At 36.7% G+C, this 16,334-nt stretch overlaps 3 protein-coding genes across 3 annotated transcripts; 1 reads left to right on the top strand and 2 right to left on the bottom strand.

Annotated features, from left to right (window-relative positions):
* The first annotated feature begins 2,208 nt into the window (after positions 1-2,208).
* Positions 2,209-4,319, top strand: LOC125235464. The gene has a single exon (XM_048142036.1). The coding sequence runs from the start codon at positions 2,456-2,458 to the stop codon at positions 3,866-3,868; it is 1,413 nt and encodes a 470-aa protein (XP_047997993.1). The 5' UTR covers positions 2,209-2,455; the 3' UTR covers positions 3,869-4,319.
* Positions 4,320-4,465: 146 nt separating this feature from the next.
* On the bottom strand, positions 4,466-6,536 carry LOC125235465 (ribokinase-like). The gene is made up of 6 exons (XM_048142037.1): positions 6,140-6,536; positions 5,911-6,043; positions 5,544-5,828; positions 5,341-5,462; positions 5,102-5,252; positions 4,466-4,710 (listed from the first exon to the last, which is right to left on the bottom strand). The coding sequence occupies exons 1-6, from the start codon at positions 6,205-6,207 to the stop codon at positions 4,522-4,524; spliced, it is 948 nt and encodes a 315-aa protein (XP_047997994.1). The 5' UTR covers positions 6,208-6,536; the 3' UTR covers positions 4,466-4,521.
* Positions 6,537-15,281: 8,745 nt separating this feature from the next.
* On the bottom strand, positions 15,282-16,160 carry LOC125235398 (39S ribosomal protein L17, mitochondrial). Its single transcript, XM_048141947.1, has 2 exons — positions 15,839-16,160; positions 15,282-15,747 (listed from the first exon to the last, which is right to left on the bottom strand). The coding sequence occupies exons 1-2, from the start codon at positions 16,034-16,036 to the stop codon at positions 15,343-15,345; spliced, it is 603 nt and encodes a 200-aa protein (XP_047997904.1). The 5' UTR covers positions 16,037-16,160; the 3' UTR covers positions 15,282-15,342.
* Between the last annotated feature and the right edge of the window lie 174 nt (positions 16,161-16,334).

Here is a 16,334-nt window from a genome sequence, read left to right on the forward strand (position 1 = left end):
ATAGTTTAGCAAAAAATATTAAAAAATAAAAAGTGACAACATTGTATTATAACACTTTAAGTTCTCTCGCTTTGTACTCATATTTAAAGTCACACACAGGTGGAACGTGATTAATTAACATTACTTTACCTTTTTTCCAACGTTGTGGCCAGGTTGAACTGGCCGTAGTCGGGGAAGACCGACAAGTGTTTATTTTAAGATTATTAATTTTTAAGACTGTCTATGGCGTTTTTTGCCAGACTGTAATACCAGTGTAATATTTGTCTTTTCTACTACAAAGTACAATGATTGATTCGTAACGCCATCTATCAGCAATTCCCAAATAGTTTGTACATTTGGATCACGTCTCCGATTTTAATAAAAATTGGTAGGCTCAAGTAGGCTGATATAGTCCATGATGCTGAGCAAGATTCACTAGGTTTCCCAAAATGTCCTAGGTTGTTTGCATGAAACTTTCCTTTTTTGTTACCGAAAATGTATATAAATATGGTAACAAAAACAGGAAGCTCTGCGAAAAGCGACCAAGGAAAAGGTGGACTTGGAGACAGCGTTACAGACCTTTTTATTTAACTACCGCAATTGTCCACACAGTACGACAGGTGAATCTCCAGCCAGGATGTTACAGAGAAGAGCTCTTCGCTGTAGGCTTGACTTACTACAACCAGGCGCCACAGTAGATCAACGCGTCCGGGAAGCCCAAAGTAAACAGATAGAAAAATTTACTAGCAGACCATCACAGCAAATGAAAATGGGAGACCCAGTTTGGTTACAGGAGTACAGCGGCCCTGATAGATGGGTGCCAGGAACCATATCCGAGGTAAAGGGGAACCGGAACTATGTAGTCGCTAGGGAAAACTGTACCACCACTCATAGGCATACTGACCAACTAAAGAAAAGATTCAAATACTGTGTACCACCAGGAGACCTATTTAATGACGAGGAGGATATAGGTAGAGAAGTGCCGCAGCCGACCGAGCCTCCGAGCCAGACCACGCAGGTCACGCCCGCGGCGCCCGCCCAGCCCGGCACCAGTACCGACCCGTCTTCTCAAACCGGTATTCTTGAAAGTAAGCGAGTTAGACGCCCGCCCGTCAGATACGGTTTTGAAATAGATTAAGTTTTTAAATATTTTTTGTAGTTATTATTGTAATAAATTAACAAGTCCTAGTGCTTGACATACTACATCCTTTAGATAAACAACTTATCACTTTCATTGCAAATGATTAAAGCCATGTCAAGGCCTGGAACCTTAGATAAGTTTGTTATTTGCATCACTGCTGTTAATTAAGAAAAGGGGTGTTATATATGTATAAATGTAGGGTAGAGTTAATCTACACGCGCGCCCTCTGGCGCCGACTTGTGCTTGTAACGTTTCGTCAGTCCGGAAATAAACCTTTGTCTGAACGCCTGTTTTTCTGTGGGCTCCAACCCAGGACTATCCCGCATCATTCCTCACCTAGTATATGCTACATATTTATCAGTTTCATACAAACAATCTAGGACATTTTGGGAAACTTAGTGGATCTTGCTCATAATCACGGACTCTATCAGCCTACCAATTTTTATCAAAATCGGATACCTGATCCAAATGTACAAACTATTCTGGAATTGCACCTACATTCATATTAATTCGTTTTATTGGGGATTGGTAGAATCGTCCCACGATAAGTCTGCATAGATTTTAATAGCCCCGCCTCTGCAAGGGTTAAGTAAACGTCATAATTTCATCAAAGTTTGACGTTTAAAATAACATCTGCACTGGCGAGGGTGTGAAAATCGTTGCAAACTTATCGTGGGACGATTCTATGTTATGAAAACGAAAATGAAATAATATTTTTTGTAGATTTTTACAAAAAGTGATACACTTGTGGTGGTTCTTAATGAACCTAACGACGTGTCGAATTTAACGGAAAACAGCAGGCCGGAAACGGACAGTCTGAAATTCAAGTGAAGTGAACACAATTATCCAAAAATATTAAGCAGTAAATTGATATCGTTCATGTACAAGAGTACATGTGTTGTCTTAGAATGTAAGAACATTCTATAACCACAATGAAGCACAAAACGTGTAATAAATATACCTAACAGAAATATTTTTTTTGAGTTGCTGTACTAGAAACTTACATTTTTTTTATATACATATCGATAGCTCGAACATGACATGTTCGTCACGTCACTACTTAGACGCCATTTTTGCGTAGATCTGTTGTTACGCTGTTGATCATCTTACGAAATTTATCGTAATTTTCTAGTGTGCGACACGTTTCGTACATAAAAGTTGATCTGTAATGAATCATTAAAATATAACTATTGTGTGGTCATATACAGTGCGTGGCTCAGTTGCCTAATCGTCGATATATCGTGTGCGCGGGAAATCTGTCTGGATCCAATGCCTCTGCCTATTACCAAACATTACTAATATTTATGTTGTTTGTCTTCAAGATTCGCCTGGAAAATGATTTCCCAGAGAGTTCGGGATATGCGGAAGGGCAGAATAACAAAAATGAATAAAAATGTGGAACGTCTTTATAAAGAAGGAAAATGCCGTGATTGTTCTGTAGTGGTAACTCGGATGGACTTTGCTAAGATTTTGGGCAAATTTACAAAAGTTAAAATTCAGTATGAAAGTAGCACGACGCCAAAAACGAAAAAAGACAGCGTACCTGCTGTAAACTCTTCTACAAAATTGAAAAAGAGTGAAAATGGGATGGTGCACATCAATAGAAAGGCATATAACCAGCATCCAGTCAAGGAGTCAGTCAACTCTAAAACGCCAAGGAATACTAAGCAAGCACTACCTGTTCCATCGCCTCGTCAGGCTAGCAATATATTGAAAGAAAACAACAGGTTAAAAAAGGGGCCCATTGTGAAAGATAAGAATTCCAATTACAATCAACAGAAAGTCAACTCTAACCTAAAAAGTTACGGCATTATTTTTATTAACCCTAATGTAAATAACAATAATGATGTTAAAAGTAAAACAAATCTATCAGAATTACTACCTGATATTAATAAAAGTATACTACCAAATGATGAATGGGCTATAGATTATTTTCCCAAAAGTGAAGAACCAAAAGAAGATAAAGTGTATGACCGAATCGCAGCAGAATTAGAGGACCTTATGTATAATGAGAAAGCTTCAAGTTTAGTTGATAAACCAGATTCTGAAAACAAGGTGGATGACTTTCCCTCGATCATGGATATCTTGAATGATAGTACTCCTAATAGTTCTAAGCCACATGACCAAAGTAACACATTTAAACCTAATTTAGAGTCTAGTGATGTAGAAGCTATGTTGCTAGGTAAAACAGGCACAGAGACAAGTCAACCGGAATCACTGCCCATGGATGTGGACAACTCAGATATGGCCAATTTGATTGGCGAAGTAGGACCTACAGATGCCATTCAGGACTCAGCCAAAAACCACCCGACTAACCAGAAGCAAGGAGAATCCATTGAGAAAGATGTTATGTTGAGTAATCCATCAATCATTGATGAGACTTTACAAAAAGGTATAGAAGAACAACTAATATTTGATAGTTCAACAAAAGATATCGCCGAAAAATCAGAAAGTAAAGCAACTCCAATGGACACGGAGGTTGTGGGTGATGATAAGACGAAACCTACCAGTGATTCTATAGTACCTAAGACTGAAGTTGTAACCCATGTAATATTCAAACAGACTATTGATGGAAAGTGTTACCGGTGTGTAACATGCCCTAAAAACTTGAAATATAGCATTGAACTTAATGGTAAAGCTGTTGAGTTCATAGGAGCACCCAAGTTTGTTTCCAGTTTAGAAGATCTACAAGTTTTGTTACAAATTGTGAATGAAAGCCACTTGGAGAGTCTCTATGTACTTCATTAAATAACTATTTGCTGAAACTTTTATTTCTTTTTTGTCACTGTTTGCATGAACTAAGAGGATATAATTTTTTCCAATCCTATTTAGAAAAATTTGGATGCATATAATTAATTTTTTGTGTTTTAGTTGTATCTGCATTATATATCTACATTATATCAAGCACTCACACTAGCTGTATGTAACATATTTTTTTACCTTTATAAAGGTAAATTATTCTTCTGTAATTTAATTATCAATATTATCATTGCTGACTGTGTATAGTTTTAGATCTCTTAATGAAAATTGACTTAGGAATGCAATTGTTATGCTTATTCATACACATTATTATTGTTAGACACTGAGGAAGGTTTCAATATTAAATCAATATTTATGAATCATGTTTCAATTTGCACATAGCAAGATGAATATGGTTTTTGGTGATTCCTTAGCTTTTGTATTGATAAAATTAATTATAGTAGATATCTAAGATACCTTTAAGATTGTCATAGAATTAATGTCTTAGAATTTTAATATTACTAAAAGAACATGTCTCAGAGATAATGGATTAAATTTCTGTTATAAGCCTTGAAAGGTATGTTCATATTAAATATAAAGAACCTGGATGGTTAAAGTTTGTAACTAATAGTTTTATTTAATTCTTATTCTATAAGTAAATATCACAATTTTATAAAATCATATTTGTTTGTAAAGACATTGATATTGGACGGATAGCTTGTCTGAGTTCCTTCCTTGGTGACTGAAATGGTAGCCACTTCACACGCCGCTCCAATGATCTGATGAAGAGGCAAATCTTTATGTTCCACTAGAAAAGTTGCCAAGGCTCCAACAAATGCATCTCCAGCACCCTAAAAAATATTACACATTAACGTTTTGTCTAAGTTAAGGGTACATTTCTGTTTTTATCATCATTGGCATTATCAACTTTTGCAGATGACTTTATCTAACATTCTAGAAGCACCTTTTCTGATGACTTAATAGATGAGACCGATAATCTAACACAGGACTATGAGTAGCAAGGACAGTTAGGGTCCCCCCACATCTAGCGTCTCGCGAGCGTCGCGTTGGCCCAACTGTATGGGCAAAGCCTGACGCGGCGTCTTTTTCCATACAGTTGGCCCTGACGCGACGCTCGCGAGACGCTAGATGTGGGGGGACCCTTAGCAGAGTGGTTTGTTATAATCTAATAGAAGTCTTAAATGGATTGTAGAAGTAACAATGTACGTAAACACTTCTTACTGTGGTATCCACTGGTTTAACTGATCTGCAGAAGACATGAATTAGTTGGGGATCAAGCTTGGTGGCATAAACAGCTCCTTTTTCACCTAATGTGATAACAACTGTCTCACACCCTGAGTCCAGTAATTTAGCCAGCACTTGTTTTATATTTCTGTAAATAATTCAGTTTTACATTGTTACATTACATACATTTGATAAGTTACACGAAATTATCAAATGCCCAAAATAAAATAACTTACGAATTAGTAACTTCCACATCGCTGATTAAAGCAGCCTCAGATTCATTTACACAAAGTATAGTACAGTATTGTAAAATTTCCTGAATGTCGGACCTTGCAGGGGCTGCATTCAACAGTTTCACCTAAAAATTACATTTTAAATCAGCATAAATAATCACCAGACATATGTGTTTTACAACAAACCAAAATTGCCTATAACTTACTCCTTTATTTAACTTAAATGCTTCCAAAGTAGTTTCCAATGGAGTTTCTAGTTGGCCAATTAAAACATCTGCATTAATTATTAGTTCAGCAGATGACTGTACATCAGATTTACTCAAAAGTTTGTTAGCACCGGCAACAATGACTATCTGGTTTTCACCACTTTCTGCAACAGATATTTGTGCAATCCCAGTTGTGACATTTGGAGTAGTAAAAAAATGAGATACGTTTACGCCTTCTGATTTTAAATGCTCCTTGTACTTCAACCCCCACTGGTCATCACCTGCCTATAAATTAAAAAGAAAAGTTAAGCAATAGGATAAATTATTAAAGCAGATAAAAAAGATAGAATAAGGAGTCTGAACTTACCCTACCAATCATATATGTGTTCCCTCCGAGTTTTGCGGCTGCTACACATTGATTAGCACCTTTTCCTCCAAAACTAGTTGAAAATTTAGAGCCATGAAGAGTTTCACCCGGCATAGGTAATCTTGGAGCATATCTGAAAGTTTGTCATGTTACATAACTAAAACTCCATAACATAAATAAAGATAAAATATCTAAACAAAGGGTGTCAAACATAATGAGTAAAACTTACGTTGTAAAATCAACACTGCAGGATCCAATAACAACTATAGAAGGCGATGATTTCGAATTAGAATGCATTTTCTAGATGTCCTATGGTGCAGTATCTCTTAATAAGTAATTGTACAATGCTAGGTATTTACTTCACTAATAACCCTTTTATACCAAGTAGTTGATAAGCAACCCAGTTAACTGATAAGAAATGATTGACATTTTGACAGATAAAAACACAAACAAATATTAGCCGGGTCCACACTGACCGCACGCCTCACGAGGCAATACCTCGCGCGCATAACGTCCGTGCTCATGGGCGCACGTTTGCCTCGTTCGGCAAGATAGCGGCCCTCGGTCAGCTGTTCAACAAAATCTGCACGAGAACACATATTTTGTTGCCGTGAATCATAAATGATTTACATTTATTTTTTAATCCTTATTCAAAAGAAAACGCGAAAACCACGAATTACGTGCCACGGGAATAAATATGACTGTGCAGAACTATTTTGAACAGCTGAAGTTTTGCGCGCGAGGCGTGCGGTCAGTGTGGACCCGGCTATTTGTCATTAAGGCCCCCCACAGACGGGAGACAAAACTGTTTTGTCTCCGTCGCTCGGTCTATGGGCTAGTATGAAGGTGCGCACACGAGGCGACGCAACTTTTCATACAAATACGAAAGTTGCCGAGCAACTTTGTCGCCCGTGTGCGCGGAGCCTTAGGCCGAGCGACGGAGACAAAACAGTTTTGTCGCCCGTGTGCGCGGAGTCTAAAGCTAGGAACATACTACGCGGACGTCCGTCGTTAATCGACCGCGGACGGGAATCTGGACAATGAAGCTAGGAACATACTACGCGGACGTCCGTCGTAAAACGACCGCGGACGGGAATCTGGACAATGGAAATACACATAACCGTGCAAACTATCGGTCGACGGACGCGGACGTGGCCTTGAGCGCACGGACGTCCGATCGAAATCTGGCTCTCTGGATGTTTTGTTCCGTGCACACTGATAGGTCGCGGTCGCGGTCGTTTTATGACGGACGTCCGCGTAGTATGTTCCTAGCTTTACATTACACATAAAGCTAGGAACACACTACGCGGACGTCCGTCGTAAATCGACCGCGGACGGGAATCTGGACAATGGAAATACACATAACCGTGCAAACTATCGGTTGACGGACGCGGACGTGGCCTTGAGCGCACGGACGTCCGATCGAAATCTGGCTCTCTGGATGTTTTGTTCCGTGCACACTGATAGGTCGCGGTCGCGGTCGTTTTACGACGGACGTCCGCGTAGTATGTTCCTAGCTTAACCGTGCAAACTATCGGTCGACGGACGCGGACGTGGCCTTGAGCGCACGGACGTCCGATCGAAATCTGGCTCTCTGGATGTTTTGTTCCGTGCACACTGATAGGTCGCGGTCGCGGTCGTTTTACGACGGACGTCCGCGTAGTATGTTCCTAGCTTAATTCATTAGAGAGCGCGCACACGGGCAACTGTTGCCGGCGACTTTTTTGTCGCGACCATGGCCTAGTATGAAAGTGCGCACACGAGGCGACGCAACTTTTCATACAAATATGAAAGTCGCCGAGCACCTGTTGCCCTGTTGCACCTGTTGCCATGTTATAAATTAAAGTGCTAGTGCCATTTACTAATCTTAGAACCCTAATACTGGGGACGCTATTGCTATGTCTTGTATGGGAACCCTGCATTTTATGATTAAGCACTGAGACTTGGCACAGTTGTTCATTGGGTGGCCCTGAGTAGATAAAGATCGGGAGGCATCGAGAGCCCCCCTTAATTTAGGAGGGAGGAGGGGGGGAAGGCTGGCGCCTCCGCGCTTCCTTTAAAACCATATTTCTCTAAAACTATACAAAATAGGGCATGTGATATATCATTTTCGGATAAATGAAGGACGTGGAATTCATTTTTGGGACAAAAAAAATGTATTTTAGAACAAAAATACAAAATAAAATGGGAAAATCTGAAAACGAGATTTTTTTTTATACATATTATTGCACATTTTATGAAAACTGTAATGGTTTTTTCTAAATAAAAAATATTATTTAATAGCTACATTTATCTAGTTTTAGAAAATGTATAATTTGTTATAGAAATATATTATACGACGAGTGATAAAAAATAATTTACATCGCCCGATAGGGTGATTTGAATGCTCATTTCAATAAGTTTTGTCAATGATTTCAGGTATAATCACTATTTTTAACACACGAAAGCCGTAATCATTGTATTTTATGGCTATTTTAGTGATTAATGTACTTAAAATGAAAAAAATACAAAAATTAAAAAAAAAATGTGATAACTTTTTTTATCACATTATCCTATTTTGTTCTTTCTATACAATATATATCTAAAAGCAATAAATATGAATGAAAAGCCACATTTATGTAGTTTATAAAAATATATAGTTTGTTATATAAATATATTACGAAACGCGAGATAAAAAATAATGAAAGTGACGTGGCAGGGCGATCTTGATGTACAGTACGGGTCAGCTTGTATGATTCGATGAGGTGAGGTAAAGGTACTCAAAGCTCTCAAAAAGTGTAGTTATTTAGAGTAATTCAAATTAAACAACATACTTCTATATAGTCTGAATTTAACTATTTATATTACATGAAATGATCGATTGATATGATAGGTCAGATATATACATCTGATCCTAATACATCTTGTGAAATAGTAGTTATCTATATGATTTGCATAATTTATGGATAATTCTTACTTGACATATTTATTATTCCAGATCTGCGTCCTGTACTTTGGTTAACGAGTGCCGAAAATAGTTATTAACCAAAAAAGACCGCCAAATTAACAGCATTTCACCGACAAAAGCTGCCTTGCACCATTTTTGTAAGGGTTATAGGTATATCAAGGTGTCCATTTATGGGGTCAACTAAACCCAATTCAAAATTTGCCATTATTTGCTACTTGTGGCTGGACGAAAGTCTGTAACAATTGGGATTTGGGAGCCTACTTGCCCGCAACGTTGCCTGTTGCTGCAGAAACATGCCTCGAAATTGTCGGATGCAGGTGTAATAAAAAACAGTGCCGCGTAAGGTGTAACCATAAAAAAAGACTTTTTAAATTAAATGTTCGGAGCTGATGTGCTTATGCAGTGGATGTTGTGATATGTACATAATTAAATTCAGACTATTCATGTTGTTTTATTTGAATAACTCAAAATAGCTACACTTTTTGAGAGCCTTGAGTAGTAGCCCCGATACACATGTTTTCGTCTAGTCAGACCATTTTTTGAGGTTCTCCTTTGTACAAAAGCAATGTCTTAGTTCAAAAATCATTAATGTTTAATGCTAATACGAATCTAGTTAATTTTTTATGGCACTATTGCGCAATAACTAACTATCATTGATACTGAAAGGAAGAATATGACGATTTTTATTTTATCTTTTATGAATGGGTAAAACCGATTTAAGGGGGCCCAAAGGAAGTAACTAAATTCTGCTAGTAAACTAAAAAATCTTCAAGCCTATGCATGCAGAACTGCTTTAGGAGAGGAGAACGTGATTAAGACATTTTTTTGCAATATAAGTCACATGCAATTTTATTTTACAATCAAAATAAATAAACTATATTATAGGACTTTTACAATTTTCTGTACTGGGTCGTGATATACCTACATGTGTGTACAAACGTTATTAGAATAAGTATATTTCTGTATTACTAGACGAACTCCACTGCATAGCGGGTAGTACCTTTACCTCACCTCATCGAATAATGCAAGCTGACCCGTACATTAAAATTTTCATATTCATTATTTTTTATCTCGCGTTTCGTAATATATTTATGTAACAAACTATATATTTTTATAAACTGTATAAATGTGGCTTTTTATTGATATTTATTGCTTTTAGATATATATTGTGTAGAAAGAACAAAATAGGATAATGTTAAAAAAAATTATCACATTTTTAATATTTTTTAAAATTTTTGTATTTTTTTTATTTTAAGTACATTAATCACTAAAAATAGCCATAAACTACAATGATTACGGCTTTCGTGTGTTAAAAATAGTGATTATACCTGAAATCATTGACAAAACTTATTGAAATGAGCATTCAAATCACCCTATCGGGCGATGTAAATTATTTTTTATCACTCGTCCTATAATATATTTCTATAACAAATTATACATTTTATAAAACTTGATAAAATTAACTATTAAATAATATTTTTTATTTAGAAAAAACCATTACAGTTTTCATAAAATGTGCAATAATATGTATAAAAAAAAATCTCGTTTTCAGATTTTCCCATTTTATTTTGTATTTTTGTTCTAAAATACATTTTTTTTGTTCCAAAAATGAATTCCTCGTCCTTCATTTATCCGAAAATGATATATCGCATGCCCTATTTTGTATAGTTTTAGAGAAATATGGTTTCAAAGGAAGCGCGGCGGCGCCAGCCTTCCCCCCCTCTTCCCTCCTAAATTAAGGGGGGCTCTCGATGCCTCCCGATCTTTATCTACTCTGGGCCACCCAAGGAACAACCTGTGCCAAGTCTCAGTGCTTAATCATAAAATGCAGGGTGTTGTGCAATAGCGTCCCCAGTATAATATCTCAGTAAATATTAATGGAGAAGAAAAAGTTTATATAACAAAACATCCTTATTTAAACGCGTTCTATATGATTTATCAATATTAACATAGGTTATATTGGTAAAAAAAATCATCGTAAATTTATTAAGTCTCTGGCGCCTTAGTAAATACTATGGGAAAATTCGCAACTTCGTACTGCTCTAACTCCTAAATAAGTAGGTTTTTCAAACAACTTCATTCTATAAAAGATGCTTATTTTAATGCAATCTTTCATGTTTTTAAATTACAAACACTCAAAAATAATAAACACGGGCGCGCCATCTGTCGCAGCTGTGGTGCTTTACTCAGGCCACACGCTACAAACCATACCGAGCGCATCGATCAGCCGCTTAGTTCCAACGCGCGCCAATAGATGGCGCTTAAGCTATATTGGGAAACGGGACAATGACGTCATCTTTTTCGTGCATGCTGCCCGTAGTAACGAGTTTTGTGATTAGACGTTATCACGTCAAAAATGTCGCCGTGCAACTGTTGCATCCGTGTGCGCGGGCCCTTATGGCCTTTCATTCAAAACCAGGCATTTGAGGCGTTCAGTAGGCTCACGGAAGTATAACTAAAGCATGGAAGCCATGCTAAAATAAGAGCTCGGTGACATGTATCTTACTCACACCACACTATTACCTTTTTTATATGAGCGAATGAGACAATATTCCACAACTTCTTTCGTTTTCTCGAAGGTTGTCCCTAAATGCTGATGTCAAAACGGACCTGGGGTCCATTTATTATACGACAAAATTAAATATACGTTTGTCATTTCACACTCGGTCTCCATCTTTGACAACTGTACATAGTCGTATTATATTGGTTCGAGTTTTTAGCGCGACTTCAATGGTCGTCTTGACGATATTTATTTATTTTGTGAGGATTTCTGATAGATCGTGGAAAAAATACCCCAGTGTATATTTGTGATAGTTCCAAGTTTCATTTCTGACTATGGCTTGTGTGATCAAGTGTTGCAAATCACATTCAGGAAGAAAAGAAAACACGCAAGAGGTTATATCATTTCATCGGTAAGTTTCTTGAGTTTTTGATAATATTTATTGATACGACCTGGCAGAAATATAAATGTACATATTAGTAGTTTATACAATTCAAATCTTATTCAATTCTGTATAGATTTTTGCATATTTTTTGGAAAATTTCTCAAACTCGGAAAGGTTATGTTTTTTAGCATAGTGATGTGATGTGTTTTATCGACCTTGCAATAATAACCTATCAATATTCATACCTTAAAAACGCCATCAATGATTATTGTTCTTTGTTATGATTCTCTTGTTATTTAGCTATTTTACAAATTCAACTTTATATATTTCTTAGATTTCCGAAGAAGAAGACCGGAAACACGAAGTTCAAGGTGCGATGCTCGCGGTTCCTTTACTCCCAAGACTCCACCAAAAAGAAGGCCAAGAAGCTGAAATGGAGCAGGCCCCCAGATGTCTCCCCAGGTGTCTACCTTTGACAATTGTACATAATCGTATTATATTAGATCAAATATCTCGGCGGTCGTCTGGCCGATTTTTAATTTAATTGTGTTTATTCCTGATAGATAGTTGATGATCCTGCTAAATTCTTATTTGTGATGTGTTCAAGTTCCTTGTGTGATTATGGCTTGTGTGATTAAGGACTGTAATTCACGTACATGGAGAAAAGAAAACTCCCAAGAACCTGCTGTGTTTCATTAGTGAATTTCGGTCAGTTATTGATACTATTATTTGTAGGATCTAAACAAAGCATAAAATACGATCTTTTCATAGTTTATATAATAACTACTACCATGTTAAATTCTGTTCTGAAGTTTCTTCAAACTGGTTTTAGGTTATGTTTTTGTACTAGTGATGTGTCATTTTTATCGACGTCCCGACATTAACTCTATTGACATTCTTGCATTGAAAAGGACATAAAAATGATTAATGATGATCAGGTATCACAGACTGAGTAAATCGTAACGTAATGTAACATTTCTAGTGAATTAAACTTATAGTATTTTTTAGTTTTCCAGAAATTCTCAAACATTATTAAAAAGAAACTAAAAATAGGTGAAACTATTGAAATAATAAATTTTGGTACCTACACTGCCGTTTTGTTTTATTTTCTATTTGATAGAGAAAATATTATTGAGGTAAGTATAAGTAGATTCTTGAGTGGTGGACTAGAAATTAATAGAGGGATGCTACACGAATTAAATTACTTAGGTCTTTGCGTAAGGAGAAGAGAAGAATGTATTTATTTGTATTATACTCGTATCTCCCATCTTCTATTTTTTACAAACTATTTAGGCCGATATTACACTATCATAGAAATATAGTCATAGACAACATGCCGTCCTTTTTATTCACGTTACAGAAAAAGGGAGGCATACAGACCATGATCAGAGATATAGGTATGATAATGTAATATTAGGACTTGGTAAGAGAAGAGAAGTGACCGTTTATGTAGGTAAGTACATAAACAAACCATTTATTTGCAATCAGTAGGTACGGTTAGCCAAGAAGGCAAGAATGTATGAATATATGACTTTCATAGCCAAAAAGCCACATAATAATCCAAATGAAATGTTTATATCAATATTGTATGTTTTCGTTACTTTTATATATATAACGTTTATATTATTTTTAAGGTGGTAAGTAAGTGCATATTTTATCGATAATTGAATCGACAAAGTAACATCCCTAGCTAACACAAAACCAGGGACCACCTACCAAAAAGAGAAATAACTAGCATATATCCATCCTTTTTCAATACATTATCTAAGTCATAAGGAAGTCAAGGATGAGTATATGCATTTTACACGAATTTTTATTAGGGGGGCTTGAGTAGGCTCGTCGACGTCGAGTCGAGCCTCGCACGGAAGTATCTAAGGAGCCTCGCTCGCTAAGGCTGAGCGCACACGGAGGCGACAGTTGCACGGCGACATTTTTTGTCTCTGTCTTGGACGCATGTAGTACCGACAGAGACAAAAAATGTCGCCGTGCAACTGTCGCCTCCGTGTGCGCCCAGGGTTGGCATTGGCTCTTCATAAATGATGGACGTACAATAAAAAAGGCTAAGGTAATTTACGTTGTCAGCAATTTAGGGGAAACTGGGGAGGGTTGATACCCCTTTTTAGGGTTCCGTAGTCAACTAGGAACCCTTATAGTTTCGCCATGTCTTTCTGTCCGTCCGCGGATAATCTGTGACCGTTAGCACTAGAAAGCTGAAAATTGGTACCAATATGTATATGAATCACGCCGACAAAGTGGTAAAATAAAAAGTGAAAAAAAAAATGTTTTGTTAGGGTATCCCCCTACATGTAAAGTGGGGACTGTTTTTTTTTTCATTCCAACCCCAACGTGTGATATATTGTTGGATAGGTATTTAAAATGAATAAGGGTTTACAAAAATCGTGTTTTGATAATATTAATATTTTCGGAAATAATCGCTCCTAAAGGAAAAAAGTGTGTCCCCCCCCCCCCTCTAACTTTTGAACAATATGTTTAAAAAATATGAAAAAAAATCACAAAACTAGAACTTTATAAATACTTTCTAGGAAAATTGTTTTCAACGTAATAGGTTTAGTAGTTTTTGAGAAAAATACGGAAAACTACGTAACCCTACACTGAGCGTGGCCCGACACGCTCTTGGCCGGTTTTTTATTTTAGACTCTATTTTTTTGTTTGAAATCAATGACAAAATAAATGAAGAGAAATAGTTATTTGTTATACAAGGGGGCAAAGTTGTACTTTAACGCCGAGTGTGGAATTGAAAAACGAGCAAGTGAAAGGATTCTATAGTTGAACCAACGACGTTCGTTAGCCGGGCTCACGAGGGCCGCAGCGTCGTCTATGTCATGGTCTCTCGTCGTGGTCCTCCATCATGTTTTATACAAATGCTGGAATTTCGAACCGTTTGCGTTGAACTTTTCTTTGCCTATTTTTTCGTTCAATGGAATAAAAAATAGCATTCTGAAACTATAAAAATTCGCTATATTCATAATATGTATCAAAGAAATCTGTTTCTTTCGTAATTAATGAGAAAACAAGGAACTTAGGTATTTTTTGGAAGAAAATTGCTCGTAATCACCTAAAAAGTGTTTCTCGAGAGCGTCTCGCTAGCTTCATGTCTCGAAGACAGTTTCTCTCGTTTTGAAGTTGATGCGCGGGATATTTTGTCGCCCAAAGTACACTTATGCTGCGACTGGCGAGAGTATCCCGCGTGGAACTCTCAAGCGACAACGATTTTTCGCTTTGACATTTGTCCGCGAGAGAGAGGTTTATCGCCCAAATCATGTGCTATCGGTTCGCGTGAGAGCTCTATGTCGCGGTGTTTTGTCGCTTGTCGACTGTCGAGGCAATCATGTGCTAACCGTGCAGAACCTATATAGTAAATAAAAATAACTCTGCACACGACTATATATACATGGGTAATTGGGTACATAGATATTATATGTAGATAGCAAGAAAACAGTATTAAAGATCATCTATGTATATATCAACTATCCACTGCATCTAGTTAGTATTCTATGAAGGAAAAAAGAAAATGATAATACAGACAAATCTTATATAATATTCAAATGCTACACAATAACTATATACAACAAAATACTCTTAATTTTTATTGCCAATTTCTTGTGCTGACTCAACTTTAGTATTTGCACCCTGCTCGTCACTTTTGCCTATCTTTTCTGCCATTTCCAAGTATTTTGACTGACGGTAATCATATTTAGCTGCATCAAGCAGTATATTCTGTATCAGTTGCCTGTTGTTGCCATGTTTGTTAATCAAACTAGGGTATGGATTTCCTCGTAGCTCTAAAACAGCTTTGTCCTGATTCCTCACATTCATAGCCCGTGGCGCCTTGTGCATCCTGGTATAAGACTTATCAAAATTTTCATATCTTGGTACCAGAACTTTGAAAAGTTTATGCACCAATTCTTTCTCTAGAAGCCAGTAGTCCGCAATTTCCATAGTCGGTTTATGGCAATCGCCATATCTGATAGCGTCCGAAATGAGCTGAAAAGCATAAAGTTAGAATTAGTTTGATTCAAAAATTACACTGTATATTCAGCAGAGTAGGTAAATAAAAAAGATATAGAGTACTTACCCTCTCTGCGTACTGTCTGGCTTCATCTGCTCTGTTGTAATTTAACTCGATACGTTCATGTTTTATTAAACCAGTCACCGTTTTACGTAATTTATTTAATCTACCTTCAGGACCCTGTGAGTTTCTCAGCTTCCGGGGTTGAGCTGGTATTTTTATTCTTAACTTAGAAACTAACTTAGCGACCTCAGCTTGATTCATATTAATTAAAATTTGTGACAAATTATATTCGATTTCCTTTCGTCACAATGAGTAATCCTTAATAATGCAATAATCTTAATTCTTTATAATTTGTAGGTTATGCTGAAGACTTGAAGTCACTGAAGCAGTCTCTTATTTGTTATCTGTCAATAATGTCATCTCACAATTGGGACTTGTTCCGAAACTAGAACATATTTCTATCAATATTATTCTATGGCATTGAATACAAAGTACAAATTAATTCCAAATAGAAACAAGTCAATGTTTTATACACAAATAATATATATACATTTTTTCA

The sequence above is a fragment of the Leguminivora glycinivorella genome, chromosome 17 (genome assembly GCF_023078275.1).
Source record: "Leguminivora glycinivorella isolate SPB_JAAS2020 chromosome 17, LegGlyc_1.1, whole genome shotgun sequence".
Taxonomy (NCBI): domain Eukaryota; kingdom Metazoa; phylum Arthropoda; class Insecta; order Lepidoptera; family Tortricidae; genus Leguminivora; species Leguminivora glycinivorella.

Excerpts from the sequence above, each read along its gene's own strand:
- LOC125235464 (XM_048142036.1), top strand. The coding sequence starts at position 2,456 with ATGATTTCCCAGAGAGTTCGGGATATGCGGAAGGGCAGAATAACAAAA.
- LOC125235398 (XM_048141947.1), bottom strand. The coding sequence starts at position 16,036 with ATGAATCAAGCTGAGGTCGCTAAGTTAGTTTCTAAGTTAAGAATAAAA. Across the intron at positions 15,748-15,838 it reads CCAGACAGTACGCAGAGAGG|CTCATTTCGGACGCTATCAG; the intron begins GTAAGTACTCTA and ends TATGCTTTTCAG.
- LOC125235465 (XM_048142037.1), bottom strand. The coding sequence starts at position 6,207 with ATGCATTCTAATTCGAAATCATCGCCTTCTATAGTTGTTATTGGATCC. Across the intron at positions 6,044-6,139 it reads TGCAGTGTTGATTTTACAAC|ATATGCTCCAAGATTACCTA; the intron begins GTAAGTTTTACT and ends ACAAACTTTCAG. Across the intron at positions 4,711-5,101 it reads TTAAACCAGTGGATACCACA|GGTGCTGGAGATGCATTTGT; the intron begins GTAAGAAGTGTT and ends AATATTTTTTAG.